The 22,193-nt window shown below is 37.6% G+C and overlaps 1 protein-coding gene and 1 non-coding gene across 3 annotated transcripts in view; one reads left to right on the top strand and one right to left on the bottom strand.

Annotated features, from left to right (window-relative positions):
- The window catches only part of COL9A1 (collagen type IX alpha 1 chain), a 91,404-nt gene that overhangs the window by 53,581 nt on the left and 15,630 nt on the right, over positions 1-22,193 (top strand). For both annotated transcript variants that reach the window (XM_033103492.1, XM_033103491.1), the window contains 8 exons: positions 7,144-7,197; positions 7,809-7,880; positions 8,409-8,444; positions 9,408-9,452; positions 10,786-10,818; positions 13,947-14,093; positions 14,321-14,375; positions 16,050-16,238. In XM_033103492.1, the coding sequence (XP_032959383.1) occupies positions 7,144-7,197; positions 7,809-7,880; positions 8,409-8,444; positions 9,408-9,452; positions 10,786-10,818; positions 13,947-14,093; positions 14,321-14,375; positions 16,050-16,238 (631 nt within the window). The remainder of the gene's footprint in view (positions 1-7,143; positions 7,198-7,808; positions 7,881-8,408; positions 8,445-9,407; positions 9,453-10,785; positions 10,819-13,946; positions 14,094-14,320; positions 14,376-16,049; positions 16,239-22,193) is intronic.
- TRNAV-AAC (transfer RNA valine (anticodon AAC)) lies at positions 8,945-9,018 on the bottom strand. The gene has a single exon. It is a non-coding gene; the product is annotated as a tRNA-Val (tRNA).

The following is a 22,193-nucleotide window of genomic DNA, read 5'->3' as shown; positions in this document are numbered from 1 at the left end:
AACTAATCTACTTTCTGTCTCTAGATTTGCCTATTCTGGAAATTTCATATAAGTGGAATCATACAATATGTGGGTTTTTAATGATTGATTTCTCTCACTTAGCATAATGTTTTAAAGTTCATCTATGTCATACCATGTATCAGTATTTCATTCGTTTTTATTATTGAATAATATTTAATTGTATGTATATACCATAACCAATTCATTCATCCATTGATGAACATTTGGTTTGTTTCCACTTTTTGGCTATTATTAATAATGATGCTATGAATATTTTTCTACATGTTTTTGTGTAGACATATATTTTCATTTGTTTTGAGTGCATACCTAGGAGTTGAATTCCTGGGTCATGTGGTAATTCCTTGTGTAATCTTTTGAGAAACTACCAGATTCTTTTAAGTGTGAGTTTGTAAATATCTACTTTTCAGCAAATATAGCAATGTTTATTTTCTCACTAGATACAGTTTACCATTAGAGAGAAACTGATTAGGGAATTAAATATTACGAACTTAAATTTATCTTTAAAAAATTCTCCCTGGCCTTCGGTTTAAATTCTTTTTCTTTGAAAGTCTGCTGGGTAAGAAAAATAACTCTAGGTAAGAACACAGAAACATTTCCAAATATCATTGTTACTTCTTTTAAAGCATTTGTTGAGCATGCTGAATGAGGATTTTTATGCTTCGGGAAAGTGAAATATTTCAGGTGTCTTGTGACATGAGAGTGTTTTCACTTCTCACAGATATCTGACCGCTACCAAGTGGTTTCCAGAAGTTTCTCTGTAGACAAAGAAACTGACTCCAGCTCCTCATTATGCTCCTTGCTCTCTCAATCTCTCTTATCCTTTTCTTCTCTCTTGCTCAAAGCCAGTGAATTGCTAATTAAAATACTTTCTTTAGCTTGACTGTCAAAGCAATGCAGTTATAGCTAGCTCACATTTCTAAAACAATGAAGATGCTACGTGACTGGTCCTGACAGATTTACCAGTGAGGGAAAGGGGGACTGGAACTTTGAGAATATTGAATATTTTGTCTAGTATTTAATTTATGGAGCAGAAAACTGAGTATAGTTGAAGGAACACCTGCTGTATGCCAGGACCATGAGCTAAACATAAAACGTGACCCAGGTAAAGAGGACTTGGCCCATCACCAGTAAAATGCCATGGGATATATAAATTGATGAACTAGAGACAGAACTGCAGAAGGAGATGACGTGGGGTGTGGGTGTGGTTATGTGCAATATTCTCATGTGAAGAGAGGCAGATCGGCACAAATTACACCCATGCACGGCTTGGAGCCTGATTCAGGTTTTGAGTTTTGAGTTTCTGTAAGAGTCCTAATTGTTCCCGTCACTAAGGCTCAGAGCTTTGGTCTTCTTCTTCCATCTCATTTCCTATCTCCAGTAGGACATGTTGCTGCTATCGCCTTCTTGTTAAGGTCCCTTATATTTGACTCTTTTTTTTCCTAAGCCCACTTTTACCACCCTGGCTCAAATCATTAACTGTTGTTAGGATTATTGTGGTCATCTCCTGATTTGCCTTCCCAGCTCCAGTCTTTCCTTCCTCTACTAGTATTTCCCAAAAGAGTTCTCTTGGTATTATGGCTGGGATAGTTCTTTGTTCTCCAGCACTCTTGCACATGGCAGGCTGTCTGGCATCTATAACCTCCACCAGAGAATTCCAGCAGTGTTCCCATTGTCATGGTAACAAACAAAAATGTCAAACACAATTCCAAAGGCCGAAGAATGGTAGTGCTTCCAGATGGCACACACTGCCATACTGGTCTTCCTAAAGTAGAGCTTCCATCATCATTTCACTTCACTTCTTCATTTAAAACTCTTCAATGGGTCTCCACTGATAACAGAAAGTAGAAAACCCTAAACTGTCTGTTGATCCCTGAGTTTTACTTCCCATTTCTGCTTAGCTCAGAGCCTGTGTTCAAGTTAAGCTGGACTCCATGCTAATTCACAAATATTGTCTGCACTTGCTCTGCCTGCCTGTTTTCTTTTGTTATACCCTGTATTTAGACGGCTTTCTTCTCCATTTCCCTGACTCAACTTCCCATTTGCCTTCTTATGTTAATTCTACAATCTCTGACTGTGCCTTATCCCCCAGACAGAAGTGATCTCTCCTTATTCTGAACCCTGTACCCCTCAGCCCCTTTTTGTTCCATGCTGTGGAAACTGCAGGAAGGCAGAGATCCACCTTTTATTTCTTACATCTCTTTACTCAGGGTGTGCCATAAAGCAAGGCTCAATAAATATTTCTTGAAAAGAATTGAAGTGGAGGTATAATCAATCTTACCATGCTGCGTATGCTGGTAATAATTGACTTCTCACTTACTATAAATTTTTCAGAAATGTGTCATGAGATCTTATAAATATTATAGTTCTGGAGCAGAGTTTCCACATCAAGTCTCCTCACTGAAAGATACATTTGCTCTTTCATTTTACATCCCCTTAAATTCAGTGTTGTAGATAAGTTCACATATTTTCAACTAGTCCTCACAAGTTTGATCAGTTTTTCTTGCAGATCTCAAATTGAGAAGCTGAGTAGAAGTAAAGAAAACCTATTTCTAATGTGTCCTACTAACGGACCGGGGCTAATTGGAACATGTCTTTGAAAGTCAGTGGTGTTCCCTCTTTCCCCACCACTGTCCCATCCACTTGTGCCAATGCCACAGCAAAAAATATTGGAGTTTTTTGTCACCTCCAGCAGTCACATGTGAGCACATCTTTACCACTTGGATCATGCTCCTGCCTTTCTCTATCACACTTAACTTGGTTTATATTTGGGTCTGTGTGGCTCCTGGTTTAGAGTGGGCACGTGGCTGGGGCTTCTGTGATTTGGTCTTTCCATGCAGTGGCTCCTGGTCGGTCCATTTTCCCCTTCCAGGCTTCTCAGATCTTGCCAGGGCATTTCCTGAATGGGTTGTGTTTGCTCCACTCTTATGATTCTGATGAGTCCCATGCTGATCTACCTCTAGTTTTCTGAAGATTATGTACCCCTGGGGTACAGAAGCTTGTCTCTTTTCTCTTGAAGTCCCCCACACTCACCCACCCTGTCACCAACAGCCTGAAGCACAGAGGTCTTCATAGGGTGTGTTGTTCGGTAATCTAAGCTATTTTCCTACCCCCGTCCAGGCCCGGGAATATTACCCATCAGTAGCTTGTGAAGCACCTGTAATGGTTAAGTTTAGACAGATTTTGATCTACCTCTATGTGTGAGGAAATATTTAAACATACACTAGAGAGAAATAGAAACTATATAATGCTGTGAAATTGAATAGATTTGTAAAACATCTTTAGGGCAAACCTAAAAATTACTATCGTAGTAGGACTAATATGATCTTCCAATGTTGATATGAAAATGGATTTATAAAAGTAACAATTTATAGAAATCATAATTGATCTTCTGGGTTAATCAACATCCTTTTACGAGAGAGAGAGAGAGAGAGAGAGAGAGAGAGAGAGAGAGAGAGAGAGAGAGAGAGAGAGAAGAGGAAGAGGAAGAGAGAGAGAGAGAGAGAGACTTGATATGTATTACAGACTAAGTAGAGTGATTTATAATTTCCCACTTCTAATATTGGCAGGGCACTAAAGATAATGTTCATTCTTCAGCTAGTTAGCATTTTGGATAATCAGGCAAATATAACCATCACAGTCTATAGCACAATGGAATAAAATTCGTGTGTTGTTTTTTTTTTGTAAAATAATTGTGACTCCATAAGTATAATGAAATTGATTTTTTTCTGTGATATATTACAAGTCGAATAGTTCCATTTTAAAAAGCAAACTATGAAATAGACTTATTTGGCTGTATTTATTCAAATGAGTTTTACAGAGTCGCTCCCAGTAGAGCAGGTCCTCAAATAACATCATTTCATTTAACGTCATTTCAATATAACATTGATGAGATGCCATACGAACTTCACTCTCATTTATATCAATTAGCCTTTGGTAAATTCAGTTTCATTATAGATCATTTCACTTAAAGTTACAGAACCTATTGATGTGAAGTGAGGACTTACTGCACTTGTTTATAAAGAAGGTGCCTTCCTGGTTTTGACAGAAACTAGAGAAACGAGGAGTAGAGACTTGTTTTTCCCAAGCACAACTTGTGCTTTTAAAAAGATGTGGGAGAGTTGAAAAGCAAAAAACATGTAATTAAACATTTGACTGAAAAACATAATTTTGACTGATTTCTTTAGTCCTGGCATAAAACTTTGTATAAAAATAATAACTAACTCTTCTATATGCTTACATGAGCCAGACACTGTTCTAAGTGTTTTATGTATCTATTCAGTCCTCTCAAAAACCCTATGAGATGGGTACTGTTTTTAATCCCCACTTTACAGATGAGGAAACTGAGGTGCAGAGAGGTTAAGTCGTGTGGCCAGAGTTAGCTGATGCATGGCAGAACCAGGCTTTAGACCGGTCAATGGGGCTCAGCATCTATTTTATCATCTCTACCCACTAGTGCTTCAGCAGCTCATGTCAAGTCTCTGCAGGATGACTTTTATTTGAAGTCAGCTTGCACATTTTAATGGTACAAGACATACTTAGCAAATTTTAAACTTTAGTATTTATGGGACTCTCATAGTGAGCATTTAACAAAAGTCTAGTAAAAAACAAACACATTTTTTTAATGGTAGGATTTTGCCTTTTTTCTGCTTCCTTCAAATTCTCTTGTTAAAAGTCATAAGTCTTACTGTCATAGGGTTTGTAAATATTAGCCACTGGGCAGAATAGCCATGTCCCTACCAGCCTCTTGTGCCCACATCTGAAAATATGGTTTTCACCACAGCTGCTGAAACCTAAGGTTTATCATTTATTTAGCAGACTTGTGGTTACCAGGTCATGCTTAATTGCTTCTTGCAGAACGTGTTTAGTTAAATGTATGCTTTAGAGAGTCCTATTTATTTCTTGATTACTCCTGCTCATCTTAGTTACAGGTGAAATTGCGGAATTTAGAGAAAGACTATGTATGTTTTTAGAACACATAGAAATTGTAAGAATGGCCATCAGAGAACCTTGCCCTAACACTTTGTAGCTGTTTTGTCATGGTTGTGAAAATAAACATTACCTTTTTCATAGTGAGATGATTTATATAGAAACACCTAAGTGTAGAATGGCCAAGGATTTACAGGATGGAAGTGAAATGAAAACAAGGAACGACAGGCTGTTTATCGTAGCAACAGAGGAGTAAATGGCTATAATTTCACCATCTTTCCCCCAATCCTATGTGTAATGGGTTGTTGTGTGTACACGAGTTCTGGAGAGCAGGCTATCTGTACTGGGGTTCTGAGCCATTCAGATGTATTACCAAGGGTCTGCCAGTGGTTGGAAAATACTTATGAACTGATAAATAAGACCTTATGAAAGACAGAAAATAAGATTCCAACAGAGAAAATCTTTGACTGGAAAGATAATAAATCTCTCCAAAAATAAATGAAAGGTCATATAATCCTTTATTTTAATTTAGCCCTTTCGTTTGTGGAAGAGAAAAGAGCAAAAAAAAAAGTACTACATTAATCATCTTTAGTTTGGATAAGCTGGCATAATGGTTTATTTATTTAGAAGTACTCATATGTCAACAACTGAGCTTTCCCTTCTGCTCTGATTAATTATTTTCCCAGCCACTGACTATTAACCATTCTGTGAATTAAAGTCATGTTAGCCCAATGGTATTTAGGATCTCAATAATGATGCAGTTCAGAAATTATGTGAAAATGCCAAAAGAGCAGATACACTGAGCAACATCTGTCTTGAACTTTGAAGTGCTGGGTTAAATTCATGGGGTGGATCTCAATCTTTATATTTATACATGGATAGAAAAAATCTCTCAGAGTGGCTGGTTTTCATTTAGATTTCCATCTTTCCAACATCCATCCTCACAGGACACTGCCTCTGGCTTCCAAGCTACTCGCAGGGTTAAGGACCAATGTATCATCCAAATCATACATTAGACAGGTTGCTTATATAAAAATTTTGAGAAGTAGTATTTCATTTACACCACCTATAAGTCATATAAAATTATGGCTATGAAATTATACCTCATAGCTAGCAACTTGTTAATTTGACAAACAACTTCTTAATCCTTTAGAGAAACTGAAAATTCAGAAGGTTTATGGATCTTGACACTTCGTTCAACTTATAAATGCGTGAAAAGCATATGGGTCAGATCAGGATAATCTTATCGGAAGCATTTAGAAATATTAAACATTAATACGAAGTTGTCATTTTAAAGAAAACCTCAGAAGACTACTTTCATTTTTATACCACCATCCAGAAGATGTGATTATTCTTTCCAATATCCTCAGCGTTCAGCTTAGTGGAACAGGCGTTAGAAATGAAACAAGCTTTTATCAGATTGCATAAAACTGCATGAAGTTCTCTTGGAAAGAAATTTAAAAGTCCACGTGTCTCCTCTAAGGGCTTAAAGTTTCAAATAAAAAACTGAAATTGGCTCACAAAATGAAATTAGAGTGTCTCTTTTGGTGTATCTTCATTACGAATTGCACTTTCTGAAGTCTATTTAATCTTTTAAGACATGTTTAAAACAAGAATGAGTAGAACAAAGAATTGTTTATTTCAGAGACTTTATAAATTTCTACTATCTATGTCTTTCCGTAGTTGCAGTAGTAATTTAAAGGCAAACATTTCTGACCCTTGTCTCTTTTTTCACTCGTTTGAGGTTCAAGATCATTTGCCAGATATTGCTTTAAAATGTGCTGTATACCTGAAAGTTTACTCTGTGTTTTAGGCATTGTGTGGAATTCAAAATTAATATACCTATACTTCAAGAACACATGGTCTAAATGAGGAGTAACACATGTACATAAATAACCATAATGTAGTAAGTTAGACGGTGATTTAGATGCTGAAAATGACTGATTGGCATTTCATACAGGTGGATCAGTTATTATTTCTCCCTAACCATAGTGAACATTCACTGAAGAATGCACACTGACAAGACTGCAGGTCTTTTACATAACGGTCTCTGTCTTTAGCTGAGGACGGAGAGAATACTTTGATGACTTATATTTAAACAAAAAACTTGGTAGGATTTTGTGTTATTGACACGGTAATTAATCATTTGAATTGTGGCAAACTATCCACTTAACAATCATGTTTTTGTTTTTCCAGGGCAGTAGAGGAGAAACAGGACCAGAAGGAGCCCCAGGCATACCAGGTAAACTGGTAAGTAATGTTTCCAATCTCCAGCAGTTTATTTGCTTCATACAAAACGTGATGCATTTTTAAAAAATGAGCAAGGAGAGAGAAAACAATTTACAAAGGGTACTTTAATCATCCTTACTTGATTTTTATTGTTATGTGAATATGTGAAAAATGTGTAATTTTAAACTATACCTAAAATACCCTCCGAGGGTATTTTAATCAATGTGGCTTATAACATATATTTTAAAACCAAGAGAGGCATGAAGTGCTACATTTGGCCTCCGGTTGTTCTTGGATGAGGAGAGAACTGTGCGTGAATGCGGCCTTTTACTTCTCCAGCCGTGCTTGTTTACACAGCAAGAGAGGCAGTGCCATTGGGGGGCTACACTGAAAGAGCCCACTGTTGGGAAAGACAGCAAACTGGGGAATTAAGGACCTCAGAGGTGGGACAGAGGGGGTGGGGGAACTGCTCTCTCTTCTTCTGATAATGTGGGACTTTGGAGGAACAGAGTTAAACCAAGCGCAGCACATTTAGTTTAGATGGGAGTCGACACACCCAAGGTTGTGTCTGGCTCCAGTGCTTTCTGTGTTGCAGCAACAGCGATTCTGGGGACTTTGTGTTTGCTTTTCAGGGTCCTATTGGTAACCCTGGCTTCAATGGCTTGCCTGGCCCCCCTGGACTTCCTGGAATGAAAGGTGACAGGGTAAGCAATCTAGCCTTCCTGAAAGAACCTTTTTGGGAGAGGATTTAGACTGTGTTGCGAAACCAACTTTCCTTTTGGTCTTGCTTTTAGGAAATTCTAAATTTTCTAGTGTTTATTAGAGAGAGCTGCCAAGATAGGTATTTGAAATTACTGAGAGGTGAGATTAAGAAGCAAAAAGTTCTATTAATATAATAATTTATTAGGAGGAAAAAAAGCTGAGAAAATTAAAAAAAAGGAATTTCCTTGTAATCATGCTTCCTATTTAGTTCTAAATTTACATTCCTACTAGTCAAATTTTACGTGGATGTGATCAACGAATGCCCCAAGTTGTCTCATGCCCCAAGGTGGACAAGGGTCAGTTTTTCCAGGTCTTACTTGACTCTGGTTGGGTGGTGAGAAGAGGGGGGGGGTGTTCTCTTTTGTCACATTATTCATATTTGTGCTTATTCACCAGTTCAATAAGGGGTTGAAATTATATAGATACAAATCTTAAAATACTGAAAAAGTATTATGTTTTATTCATATCAGGGAGTAGTCGGTGAACCTGGTCCAAAGGGTGAACAGGTAGGTCCTACCTGAATAGTATAAAATGCGTGTTTAATGTGCATTAATGTGCTTCACCTGTGGGGCATTGGCTGGTTTTTGCATGTGATTAAAATGTTGGAGGCTAGTCGTTTTTCTCAAGGTGCTTCGTAGTGAGTGAAACCTGAAGTTCATTTGGGTCTGTAGCCTTACCCACTATTTTAATAAGCTGGAGCTACTGGCTAATGATGGCTCTTCCTCCAGGACAACACATTGTCCTTCCTTTGAAAAGAGTGGTTCTGACTCTAATTCACCAAATTTGTTTACTCTGATGAAGCCTGCCATAGCCATGTCATAATTTTTTTAAGGTTTTTCAATTTTTTAAATTAATTTTTATTAAATTTATTGGGGTGACTCTGGTTAGTAAAATTATATAGGTTTCAAGTGTACATTTCTATAATACATCATCTGTATATTGCTTTGTGGCCACATTATGTTTCTTTTTTTTTTTTTTAAGGAGGGCACAGCTCACAGTGGCCCCGTGGCCCATGTAGGGATCGAACCAGCAACCTTGGTGTTGTTAGCACCACGCTCTAACCAACTGAGCTAACTGGCTGCCCCCACATCACAGTGTTTTAAGTTTTTCTTTATGAAGACATTAGCAAATAAACTCTGCACTTGAATTAGAGTCAGTCTTTTCTCTGGATTCCTTTTTGTACTGCACTGTAAGAGCCCTTTCCCAAAGATTTCCTAATTAAAGAATTGCTAGATACAGTCAGTAATCCTTAACGTTAGCAGAAACTCAGCCTCACCTTCTGGCCTTTCTCTAGGCCATGTTCAATTTGGACTAGCCACTGACAGCTAGACTGAAAATAATTCACTGAGAGCATTTTGTATTTCTGCATGATCCTGGGAACACTTATGAATGCTTATCAATGTTGACTGGTTAAAACTGAGCCAAGGGACTAAGAATTTAAAACTGTGATTTTTAATCTTAAATTTTAGGGTCCCCCTGGTGAAGAAGGTGAAGCAGGAGAAAGGGGTGAATTTGTAAGACTTTTTTTTTTTTTCTGGTTCATGATGGAGACTTACTGATTTCAAACTTCTCAAGGACATAGATATTTTTTTTTTTCTTTTCTCTGACGCTGTTATCCTTGCTATTTTCTTTAAAGATTAAGATGTTTCTTCTACAAGCTAACACATGATTCCCCAAGACTGCAGCCAAGATCAAGTAGAGGGAACACACCCCAAAGGTTGATAGACCTAAACTTAAACATTTAAAGAACAAATTATACCCTCAGACACAGTGAATTCTCTTGTGGCTTTACATGTAGACATTCAAAGTGATTCTTATATGACTATAGAAAGTCCAGTGTCTATTATGGAAACAAAATTAAAATTTTACTATAGTTAGCTGTGGCTTACAAGTGTGATCATGGGCATTCTCTCTAGTCTAAAACCTCCAAATAAGTGACCTCCGTCCTTAGAGGATGTTCTTGCCAAACCTCCAGGACGACAACACGAGCAAGTTACCTTTCCTGCCAAAACTGCTAGACCTGCTAGCTCATCATTATGGTTTTGCATAATCTAACACGACCGAATGTGGAAACGTATGTTTGTCCCTTGGGGTGGGTGTGATAGATTTCTCATAAATTAGTTTCAAAGAGCTTTCGGTACAGGAAAAAAATTTCTGGTAATGTTGTTTTATTCGGATTTTCAGGATTTAAAGTTAACATAAATGTAACATTTGAATTAGGCCACACTTCCTAACTATTAAGTAAATTCCAAAAAGAATTATTTCAATTTTATTTTTTTTGTTAAAATCGCTCACGTTATGGACTAAGAGGATGTTTTAAATCCTTCTACTTAGTCATCCTATTAATGATTGTATTCTAATCATTCTATTAATCATTCTATTTTGTGGTGGAGATGAACTGATGTGCTAAACCTTGAGCTAATTCATATATATAGAATCAGTGGTGGGTGATTTTTCAAGATTTTTTTCTTTTAAGCATATAAGCATGCATATTTGGCTTGATAGGTTTTTGGGATGGGTTTTAAAATATTGTTAGAGTTTCAAAAATAAAGTCATCAGGTTTAAATATTATGTTTTATAACAGAAGCTTGGTTTAGTAGTATCTTTTGAGTTACACATTTTTAGCCAAAGGCAGGGAAATTATGTAGCTCACACAGGATCACCAAGTTAAACAACAAAACTGGGACAAGAATCCAAATTTTGAGTCTAATGTTTTTCTGTGGTGTCAAGGTTCATCTGTCCATGGTTTTCTGTAGGTTTTGGCAGCACAATAACCTGTTAAATGTTTTTAGGAAACTATCAAATGTGAATACATTGTTCTAACATAATTTTGTTTTATTGATTTAGGGAGACATGGGATTACAGGGCCAAAAGGGAGCTGTAAGTATAATGAACAGTAATGGTATAAAAATAAAAATATCAATAAAGCTGTAGAAAATGCAATGCTCTGCTTTATAAAATCATTCTATAAAATTCAATTCTTAAAGGACTTACCTTAAAGAAAACGAATGTCTACATTTATTTTTTAAGTATTGGATTAATCCAAAGAAGTAAAACTTACAATAGTGTAAATGACCTGCCTACTGAACTAACCATTCTAAAGGAAGTTGGTTTTTGTTTGTGTTTTTCCACATTATCAGTGGCTCAAGGAGTATATTAGGTGGTAATTTCTTTCACAAATAGGTCATTTTTAATGAACTGACTTATGCTTCATGATGATGAGAGTGTAACTGAGTTTTGTTGGCACTTGTACAATTTGTTGGCAAACATTTCAAAAATTTTCTTAATCTCCTCTGTGTTCTTTTTGGGGAAGTAAAATAGAGGCATCATGCATAAGAAAATATAGAGAATTATTAGGGCTAGAAAAGGATTATCTTGTTCAGTTCGTCATTTTGTAGAAACTAAACTGAAGTCCTTAGAGATCAGATGCATTCAGAATTATAGAACCAATTAATAGCAATCCCAGGATGATTTGCGATTTGAAAGGAATGCACATCTCATATAATAAGAAACTTAGTATAAGGAGAAAAGATGCAATTAAGCTCTCAATCTCAAATGTCACTGACCACCAGCTTCCAGGTCCTTCCAATTTCTGGAATCTCTCACACTCCTCTCTGTCCCTGCCCAACATAGTATTCTCATACCTGCCAACATAATCTAGATAAAAAGATAAAACCCACTATCTATCCCTTCTCTGCTTAAAACCCTTCAAAATAACATTTTATGGAATAAAATCGGACTCTTAGCAAGGGTATATACTTTACACAAAGTGTTCTCTACCTAGCCACCCTTATCTGCTTCCGTGTCTGGAACTCCATCCATTGGCAGTTCCTTTTACATGGCATGCTGTTTCACGTGGGCTGCTCCCCTCACCTGGCGCATTGTGTCTCTTTCCTTAAAATAGCTACCTCCTACTTAAGCCCTTAGTCCCATCTTCAGCCCCACCTTCTTTCTCCAGGAGGACTTACCTAGACTTGGTTACAGTACCCAGCACTGGGCTCTTTACACACCACTGAGGTGGAAGTTATTACGTCATGTTACCTCTTTACCTAACTCCTCTAAACACCATGTGACAGTCTCAAGCTTCAAGTAACATCGTTATGTCTAAGAACATTTGACAGAAATGGTTTAAGGTTGAGAAAAATGTGAAGAGTAAGCCTTGATAGAATTTGGTAATAAAAATGCTACTTCAGGTTTAGAAATAATTAGTAATATTCGATGGTCGGCATTCACGCTCTAAAAGAAAAAATTGAATGAACAGTGCAGTGGTCAAAATAAGTTCATTTCATTTAAGTTTGGATATAGTACTAGGAATTAGCTTTTGATTTATCACCTACTTTCCTTCCCCTGTCTTCTCTGACACGACCCAGGTAATACTGATGAAATTGAAGTGTACTGTCCCAGAATCAGGGGAAATAGTTACTAACAGGAAGAATTTCACTCTCCACAGTGATTTCAGCATAGACCAACCTGATAAGTAGGTGAGGTCTGTTTCTCCTTCAGTATTTAGCTGAGGAATTCCTCCCCAAAGATTCACGGTCCTCGTCCCGTCCTGGCCATGTTGGCCCTTGATCTCTTCATCAAAAATTTCTTGTCCCTTCTTCTAGCAATATTTCAGACATTGCAGGAAAGATAAGCCACTCTGATTTGGTTTCCTTTGTTTTCTGTCTGTTCTTTAGTGCATTTCTGAATTCATTTTGGCTTTTCCTCTGGGTTGTTTTTGAAGCTTTTATAGTTTTGTGCTGTAGTAACCTGAAAATACCCCAGCCTTCCGTAACACATCCTTAGCTCTCCCTGTTGACACCGGCTTTCAGGAACTCTTTTAAGCCATAATTTCTTCACAGGAACAATTTTGACAGGTTGACTTAGATGAGTGTCTTTTTTTTCTTCTTCTTTTTTTTTTTAGCGTAAGGAGAAATTGGAAAAAGCACATTTGCTGAGCTTTCTTTAGATGTGTCTAGTGCAAACATTGTATCACCACCTTCTCCCCTTCAGCTGAAAACATTTGAATGTTTGAAAGAGTTAGCTCTTTCTAGATAAACGTTGCATATGAAAAAGCAGGATTAAGTTGCTTTCTGAACATTCATATCTTCAATACTAGCATCCCCTTGCTGTCTCCTGTTTTTTTTTATCTTCTCATTCTTATTCTATAAACAACAGTACATTGTAACTACCATGCCACAAATTCCACCAGAGACAGTTTAACAAAAAGTGAATTAATTTAGTCTCTTTTTAAAGCAGTTATTATACACAAGGACTCTTTAAAATGTTTTTAGTGGTCTACTTTTTGAAGAAAACAAAATCTAACTTACATATGTTTTTGTTCTAAGGAAACAATTGGTTTATGTCTAACTTCTTTAATATTTATATTTTCAACTTGCTCAATACTTAGATAAATTGTGGACTTAGTCTTTTTGTTCCAGTATTTTAAATGCATTGATTTTAACTGCAACATTTTAAATGTGATATTTTAAATGTATTGATTTAGTTCATATTAGTATTTTATAATTCTTGGATATATCTGGCATCTTCAAATTCTCCAAAGAATGATATAACAGCTAAATAACATATTCTTGGAAATATCTTTATTTTATGCTTTCTACGTTGGTGATATACAAAGTAACATGTCTTATAAAAATCTCGGTGGCCTTTTTGTGGCCAGAGAAAGTTAACAAGCCTTATTAAAAACTAAGTTGCTCTTAGTAAGTGGATTAAAGTACGAAGAATGTGGTTTTAAAAACTTATTATTTCAGTTAACATTTTGAAATAACTACACCAAAAGAAAGATTCTTTCAAAGTTTACTTGGACTGGAGTTCTAAGAGACTGGTGAGTTGTTGTGTAGCATTATCTGTGTCTTTATACTGAGGATGTATAACCTCTAAAGCAATACTTCTTAGGAAATAAAATGTAGTAAACCTCAAACTTTGTGCATTGATACTAGATTCATACTAAGCAGACACATAACTTCTGTTTAGTCCTGGTTTCATAGTGTGCCATTTGATTCCAGGTGGGCAACCCTGGCGATCCAGGCTTGAGGGGGCCTGAAGGAGGTCGGGGTCTTCCTGGAGTGGAAGGACCAAAAGGACCGCCTGGACCACGAGGCGTGCAGGGAGAACAGGGTGTCACCGGCCTGCCTGGTATCGAGGGCCCTCCAGTGAGTGGTGGGAAGTCCCCATGGTTTCCCTGTGGGGACACCATTCCGCAGCACAAGGGGTGGGGGCAGCCAGACTAGATCAGACATCAGCTCCCTAGATGTGGGGGCAAGTTCTCCTGTTGTAAAGCCAGCCACCTTGGTGCTTGCCAAGTCTGTCAGTTTACCATTTAACAATGTCCTATTTATGGTTCCATGTAGAAACTGTCTTTTTTTCTCTTGTGTCCTAGGGGAGAGCTCCAACAGACCAGTACATTAAGCAGGTTTGCATGAGAGTCTTGCAAGGTAAATAAATCATAATGGCTTGACTTCATGTATGCTTTAAAGGAGAGAGATTTTGAATAATATCAATGTCAATTATGTTTTATGCAATTTGTCGCTATCATAATAGCATATAGCCTCAAAGAAAAAAAATATTACCTTTCTGGATTAGCCTGGATTTTTTTTGCAAGGGTGTTAGTTTGTAAGAAAGTACACACACACACACACACACACACGCACTTTTTTTTCCCTTTTGGAACAACAATTCACAGGTATCTTTTGCCTCTTCAACACTCTACCACTTATGAGTACCCAGCACTCATCTAGGCTCTCTCTGTAGATTATATAAGAAGTAACTGGCTGACACCATGCCTGCAACAAGCATAAGGACATTATAGCTACTCATGTGCCACTTACATAGAAAATCAATAACTAGCATTTTACCAAAATGGTGACATAGTTTCACATTTGTTCACTTTTATCTAAATTTATCTGTAACTATGGTGATTGTTATTTGTCATACCTGTTTCAGAATTGGTCTAGTTCTGAAACCATACTGAAAATGAAGATGTACAAAAATACCCCATATCTGAGGAGATTCCATAACACTGGGGTCTTCTAACTAAGAATTATCTTATTCTGGTTGGAACCAATTCTGTCAGAAAAAATACTCTTCTTTGTATGCTCATGGGATCATCTAATTTGTCTTATAGACTTGTAGTTTTCCAGAATGAAACTGTCACCTCTATATTTGAAAACCACTATCAATCTCTTCATTGCAGACATTTTATCTTGAAAGGATATTTCGATTTTAAACATCACATATCTAGAAAATTGTAATTTTATGCTCTTACTTATGTAAAGCAAACTTAGAATGCTCACACTGAAACAATTTAAAAATATTGTAGAAATGTGTTTCCTATTTATATTCTCCTTCACACCCTAAAGCTTTAAAGAATACTACAGTAGAATATTTCCCTTGGAGTATTTTAGTGGAAAGTTTTCTTGTTCTCCATGGTTTTGATTCTCCATGGTGGATGATTCTTAACCTATTTAATGGTTCCAGAAAAAGCCCACACAGTTATTAATTTTTAAGACAGACTGTGACCATTCCCAAGAAGCAGGCTTTTTAAAATGGCTGTTGTCTATTCCAAGCATGAAAAAACTTTTGAGAAGAAAAATTCATAAGAAGTCATGAATTCTCAGGATTGTTCAGGTTATTTAGTATCTTCAAAGTAAAAATGTGAGGATAGATCACAAATGTGTTTCAATACTAATTCTGGACGTTGTCCTTGGCTTTTAAAAAAAGCTTCTGGACATCCACTTCTATCTACGTTAAGAAATTAATTTTCTTCCCATCTTGGGTGTTCAGATAATGAGTCAGGATTCAGGTGACACACTCAATCTTTTAGAACAACACTCACAGCAAAGCCTTGCGGTTTAAGGTTTTTATCCCCGTCCTCTTGTCTCAAAACAGCAGGACCAAATATATCCAGGGAGAGCTGAAGAAAACAGCTCCCATGAAGCTTCCTGGCAGGGAGCCCATGGAAAAAGGATCCAACTTGATTCATTTCTCATCACCAATTTTGAAGTTCTGGTGACACGTTTAGAAAAACGGCAGTTGAAATACCTCTCTTTTTATTGGAATCACTTTCATGTGTCTTACTTTTCTGGGCTGTTTTGTTTATTATCTTTTAGAACATCTTGCTGAGATGGCTGCTAGTCTCAAGCGTCCAGACACGGGAGCTTCCGGTCTCCCTGGGAAACCTGGACTACCTGGTCCCCCAGGACCCCCTGGACAGAACGGTTTCCCAGGCCACATAGGACTTCGTGGCCTCCCAGGGATTAAAGGTCCCCCTGGTGCTCTTGGTTTGAGGGGACCTAAAGGTAAGCCATTTTTCCCAGATGAAACCAGAAACACACATTGTTCTTTTCCAGATGTTTTCACAGGTCCTACCAAGCTCCAGATAGCCTGTGAGATATGATGTATTATTCTCTTTTATAATGGTGATGGTAAAGATTAGAAAAATGTTATATTATATGCTCTTGACCTTGCTGTAGGACAACAGTAGACTAAATACTATCGTAAAGGTCCTTTGACTTTCAGCACTGATCTTTTTCAATTATACTGTGTCTCAATCATTGCTCCAAATAAACTTTACGGGACCTTGTAAAGGATCATTCAGCCTTCTTTTTTTCTTTTTTTTTTTGAGAGAGACCTTAAAAACATTGTAGAGCTCTACTAAGGTGTCGAGCAGTCTTAGAATGTTTGTTTCTGTTACTTAAACTAACAACATTTGTTAGCATAAGAAAAATTAAATCATGAGTTGAAGCTGTCTACCCCTTCTTCTACAAAATGACATTGGATACTTAGTTTTGATGGATTTTTTTTTTCAGCTCAGTAAATCTAACTTTATTCCTTCTTTAACTTGTGAGAGAGAGTGAGAGCATTTGTTTCTTCCTCTTTTATTTAAAGCACGTTAAACCCTGGCATCCAGGATTTTTCAGAAAAACAGTGTTGTGAGTGTGTTAGGTATTTAGCAGGACTTGCAGAAGGACTGGTTGCCTCAGATGGCTTTGGCTATTTGAGGCAAGTATTTATATCAGCTTGGGGAGTGTGTACCCTGGGTAATTTACAGAGGGGACTAAATAAAGTGAAGAGTTTCTGTATCATGTTGAGTGACTGACGGCTCTCTGGGGAATGTCAGAAAGGCGTGTCATCAAAAGCAAGGGAGGGACTTTCGTTTTTTAAATGGTGGTGCTCCAATTAGGATTAAACATTACGGTGTGAATGATCAGAGGGCAAGCTGCCTTTTTGGATTTATAAATGAATTGCTGAGGCATTTGGATAACTACAACCTCCGCTGGAATAATTTCGTTAATTATATATACTTTTTGGCATGTGCATGTTAATAAATGAGCCCTAATTGGGGCTCCTTGTAAGCCTGGCACAATTTCAAAGATTTCAGAAGCTAGACCAAATCAAATATGGAGAGAACTCTCAGTTCATCCTAACGAGAGCTGGTTATTTTCTCTGGGAAAATCACATAGCCTTTCCTCGTTGCCCTGCTAGTCCAGGAACTCACACTGTAGGTGCTTTCTCTATGGTTAGCCCCTGCTCACTCTGTAAACCATTTCTAAGAAACTCCAGTGCCATGGGCGGTTGTTGACATAGTTGGCTCTGTGGTGCCAGAGCCCGCGGATGACGCCTCAGCTGCCTGGAGCTCACTGTAGAGCAGTGGTTCTGCGAGAGGTGTGCTTGGAGCATCAGCATCACCAGGACGTGTTAGGAAGGCAGGTTCTCCAGCCCAACCCAGATCCACTGCTCAGAAACTTTGTGGGTGCGGGTGGGAGTGGGGACAGCAGTCTGAGTTCTAAGGAGCCTCCAGGAAATTCTGAGGCAGCTGAATGCTCCTGTAGAGCAGTCTCCGGATTTCGCACTGAAAAGGGACACCTTGCCGGGACTATAGAAATCACAGCCCTATTGTGTGTGGCTAAAAGGAAGTCTCCATATTTGGGCAGAGTTTAACTTTGAATTAGTAACAGAACTCTCTGCCGAAGTCCCACCTTTTCCCTTTCAGAAGTGAAAATGCCTATGTGAGTTTGGTAGGCTGGGAGAGTCTGACTAAAGCGGCATTTCTCAGCCAGGGCTGCTCATTGGAATCACACGAGGAGCTTTAAACATGACTCATGTCTGGATCCCATTCCCAGAGATTCTGATTTAATTGGTCTGGGCATCAAGACTTAAAAATATACCCTGGTGATTTTAATGTGCAACTAGGGCTGAGAACCACTGGGAACAAAGGGGAAATGTTTGGGAAACTTTCTGGGTTCAAAGCTCTAAGCAGCATTGAATTGGGGTTGGGTTGGGCTGTGTTGGGCCTAGCAGATAAACCTAATTTTGAGAGGAAGAAAAGTATATTTCTATGTTTGGAACCTGGAAAGTGTCTCTATTGCTAAGATCATTTATCAAACATTGCTTCACCATAGAAGGGATTTTCCCCTAATTTTTCTTCAGTATTTATGACATAGTCTATAATCTAGTCCTTTTCTTTTTTCTAAAAGACTTTCTTTCCCCAGCCCTCTCCATCCCTTTCCTGTCACTGGGTTCCTTTAAAGCAGCATCTTATCTCAGTTTTACTTCTTAAAATTTGGGGTATGTGCAAAAAGGTATAATCCGATTTTCTTTATCAATGAACCCTGTCACACATTTGGAAATGTATGATTCTAGGTAACTGGACTAGACCTTTCTTGTCCCACTACATATATTAACAGTGTTTAATAGAAAACTTATATAGTATGCTACCATCCAAAGGTTACAGGCCAAATTTTCCCTAAGAATAAACACTTTACAGTTTGACACATAAATGGTCAGCCAATTAGAGAAGAGATGTATTTCATGGTCACGTGCTGCCTTTTGCCTATGGCTAATAAAGAAGGGATGGTATGAGTCTTGCTCTGCTGTATAGAGTCTTTTTCCAGAGAAATTGCCACACAAATAACACAGAACTAAGTTTTACTAAAGCTTTCAATACTTCAGGTTATGTCTTAATCAAATCATTGTTTTCCTCCTAAAACATTACTGTGAAAAACACAGTGGAACATTTTCAATAGGTCCTAGTAGAAATAATAATCAAATCATAATCAAAGCTTAAATTGTATTTTAAATTATTTTTGTTTCTCATCAACATGTTTTACACAGTATTATACAGACAGGGTAGGGCCAAAGCCCTTGCCTGAAGCACATTTTATGTGTATATACAAACAGAAACATAAGAGACATCTAACTGGCCTTATGTTCACTTTGCTTAGTATTAAGTCAGTCTTTCATGTCATAAATACCATTTTCAAATGTTCATGGTGCAGATTAATTTTAAATCCTGTGAGTAAGGCTGCATACTTTTTTGGATATTTTAGTGTGAGTCAGACAGACCTCGCAATATGTAAATGAAGGTTGAGGAAGTACCATAATAATTGTGACCAACACCTTTTTCAATATTAATCTGCTCACATGAAGATGGACCATCAAATCTAGCTTTCGAATAAATGAAATAAATAGCAACTATGGAACAATGTTAAAAATTTTAGCCACTCTGTTCGTAATGAGCTGTTTTTCTACTCAAACTGCAGTTTTTCCTTCATGCCTTATGTAAAGCCTATTTTATAAGCTCTTTATATGTATTTTCTGACACAATAGGCTAACAAAGGTGGACCTTTAGTTCCTTGAGTTCGCTTGATGTTCGCTTTTTGAACATCTCAAAAGAAGTCACGACCAGCGTTAGAAGAGGTAGATTAACCCTGGTGATAAACAAGACCACAGTTTGCTGTGGAGCAGAAGTTTGCAGGGTGGCTCTGTCTTGGAGCCCATCTAAAATTTGTTTTTCTATGGCCGATAAACAAAATACAGCATCACAACGAAGACAGCGGTTAGTATTATACATCTCATTCCTGGCAAGCAACACTTTACAGTTGACATGGCTTCACACCGGACTGTGTTTAACTTCCACTGTCCCTGGGAAAGTTGCGTTTTAATTTATAATCTTCATCTCACATCTTCAAAAACTATGGCACATTTACAGATTCCCTTCTCATTGTCAGTCTCCAGAATTACAGTGACAGGATATTTAAGTTGCTAAGTTAACAAGAGTGTTTAAGTTGTTAGTTTTTAAAATGCCAATTGTCATATCTTCCTAATATAGTAGGCCCTATTGATGAGTGTGGAAAAAATTGGCATATGTGAATAGGAGTTCATCCTGAGCTCTATGTTCTTACATAGTATTTAAAGAAATTTAAATAGTCTTGAAAATGTAGTTGATTCATCATAAAAACATTCATACGAGGACATTCAGTTAAAAATCAAAGTATGAGCTAAATAAATATTACTTCATAATGAGATGTTTTTGACCATTTGACTATTGTGTCAATGGTTATATAGCTATGCTTCCTATTTTTGTTGTGTACATGCCTTTGTTTTTAAAATGATAACAAATGACTCAGTATTGAATGAGGTTGGGCTGACACAGACGTTGGGAAAAATGATGATGTATAGAGTTTGTTACAAAGTGCCATTGCATTTTCTAAAACTGTAGAAAAGAATATAATACTATACCAATGGGATAGGAGGCTAATGCCTTCTAGTAGGAGCCCTAGACGTCATTTAGGACCAGCTAACTGAGGTATTAGAGCACTTAGTTAATGAGGCCATGTCTCTGGGTTTGGTCTCTGCAGGAGCCAGGATAATTAACGCAGCTTTGTTCTGTGACTGCTGAATCCCTAAATTTAATCAACTGTTTTGCAAATACACATGCCTGGTTGCAATCCAAAGCATATTCCCTGTCAATAATGACTCCGTAGTTAAATGTAGGCACTTTTGACAGCACACTTTAAATTTTGGACATTCACTAATTTATTTTTGGTAATAGTAAATTTACATTGTTCAAGAATTTAAAAATGTATAAAAAGATATTTAGTGAATGTTGCCATGCAGCAGCCTACCCGTCTGTCTCCTCGTACCTGCCCCTAAAGAAAGAAGAGTCTGTGAGATGGATCCTTTCAGGGACTTTGCTTCACCTTTGTGCTTACACCTTATATCTCCATTTGGCCCCAAAATATGGCTGGCTAGTCAATGATGGGTACGACTCCCCCTGGGGGGAAATGGGGGAGACGAAAGGGGACAACCCAAGCCAGACACAGCCGTGTGGGGACCATCTGGGGAACTCACGGGGTTGACAGAGGTGGACACAGACCCCCACCTTTCCCCGGCTAAGGAGAGCCTCTGCCTCTGTGGCTGCATTCCTTCCCACAACCTCCAGGGAAAGTGATTCAGTGATGTGCTCTCCATCTATTCATATGCATATAGGTTTTGTCCCTTGGGGAAGTACCTACATCCATCCTGAGACTTAGGGTTCTGCTGCCTGCAAGCAAAGGTGATTGTCTTGAATCAGTTTCCTATTATAATGTATGGGATTCACAGATCTTGAGATTGACAAGCTTTATCTCCTTTACTTCCTCACCTAAATAATGAAAGTTATCGTTGTCCTGATTTGGGGCTCAGTCCTTGAGGCTGGAGTCCCTTGGCCCCGCTTGCACACGATTCTTGGCTACTGTATTTCTTAACCCTGCGCCGCCCTCCTCACTCCCCACAACCCTCGTCGCGCGGGAGGAGACAAGTGAAGAGTTTCTCTGCCAATCCTGTCTCCCATCTGCCTAGTTTCCTTTATTCTTCCTATTAGGTAATCACTATCATTTATTTCTTACATATCCTTACTAACAATAATATACAAGGATATATGAATACACATTTTTCATGCATTCTTTAAAAAACAAATCATATTGTCCTTTAGTAAGTGATCTTCTCCTTGTTTTTTTTTTTCCACTTAACAATATGTCTTGGAGATCATTTCAAAGAGAGCATCCTGCTTCACAGCTGTATAGTATTCCATTCTGTGGAAGTACCATAATGTAGTTAACTCTGTAATGGACATTTAGATTGTTTGCAATCTTCTGCTATGGCAGCAAGGCTGCAAATATAAAAATATCAACATAAGATCTATATCTCTAGGATAAATTCCTAGAAGTGGAATTGCTGGGTAAAATGGTACTTCCATTTGCAATTTTGAGAGGGATTGTCAAATTACCCAAGAGACTATACCAATTTACACTCTTATCAGGGATGTGCAATAGTGTATTTTTCCACAGACTTGATAGCACATGTTTAATTAAGCTTTGGAAATTTTGCTTATCTTATATGTTAAAATAGCATCCTTGTTATTCTAAATTTATATTAATTTTGTTATGAGTGAAGTCAGGGAATTTTTCATATATTTAAGAGCCATTTTTATT

Source organism: Rhinolophus ferrumequinum, chromosome 3 (genome assembly GCF_004115265.2).
Source record: "Rhinolophus ferrumequinum isolate MPI-CBG mRhiFer1 chromosome 3, mRhiFer1_v1.p, whole genome shotgun sequence".
In the NCBI taxonomy this organism is placed as follows: Eukaryota; Metazoa; Chordata; class Mammalia; order Chiroptera; family Rhinolophidae; genus Rhinolophus; species Rhinolophus ferrumequinum.
The sequence above is the reverse complement of the archived record's forward strand: the minus strand, read 5'-3'. Positions and strand labels throughout refer to the sequence as shown.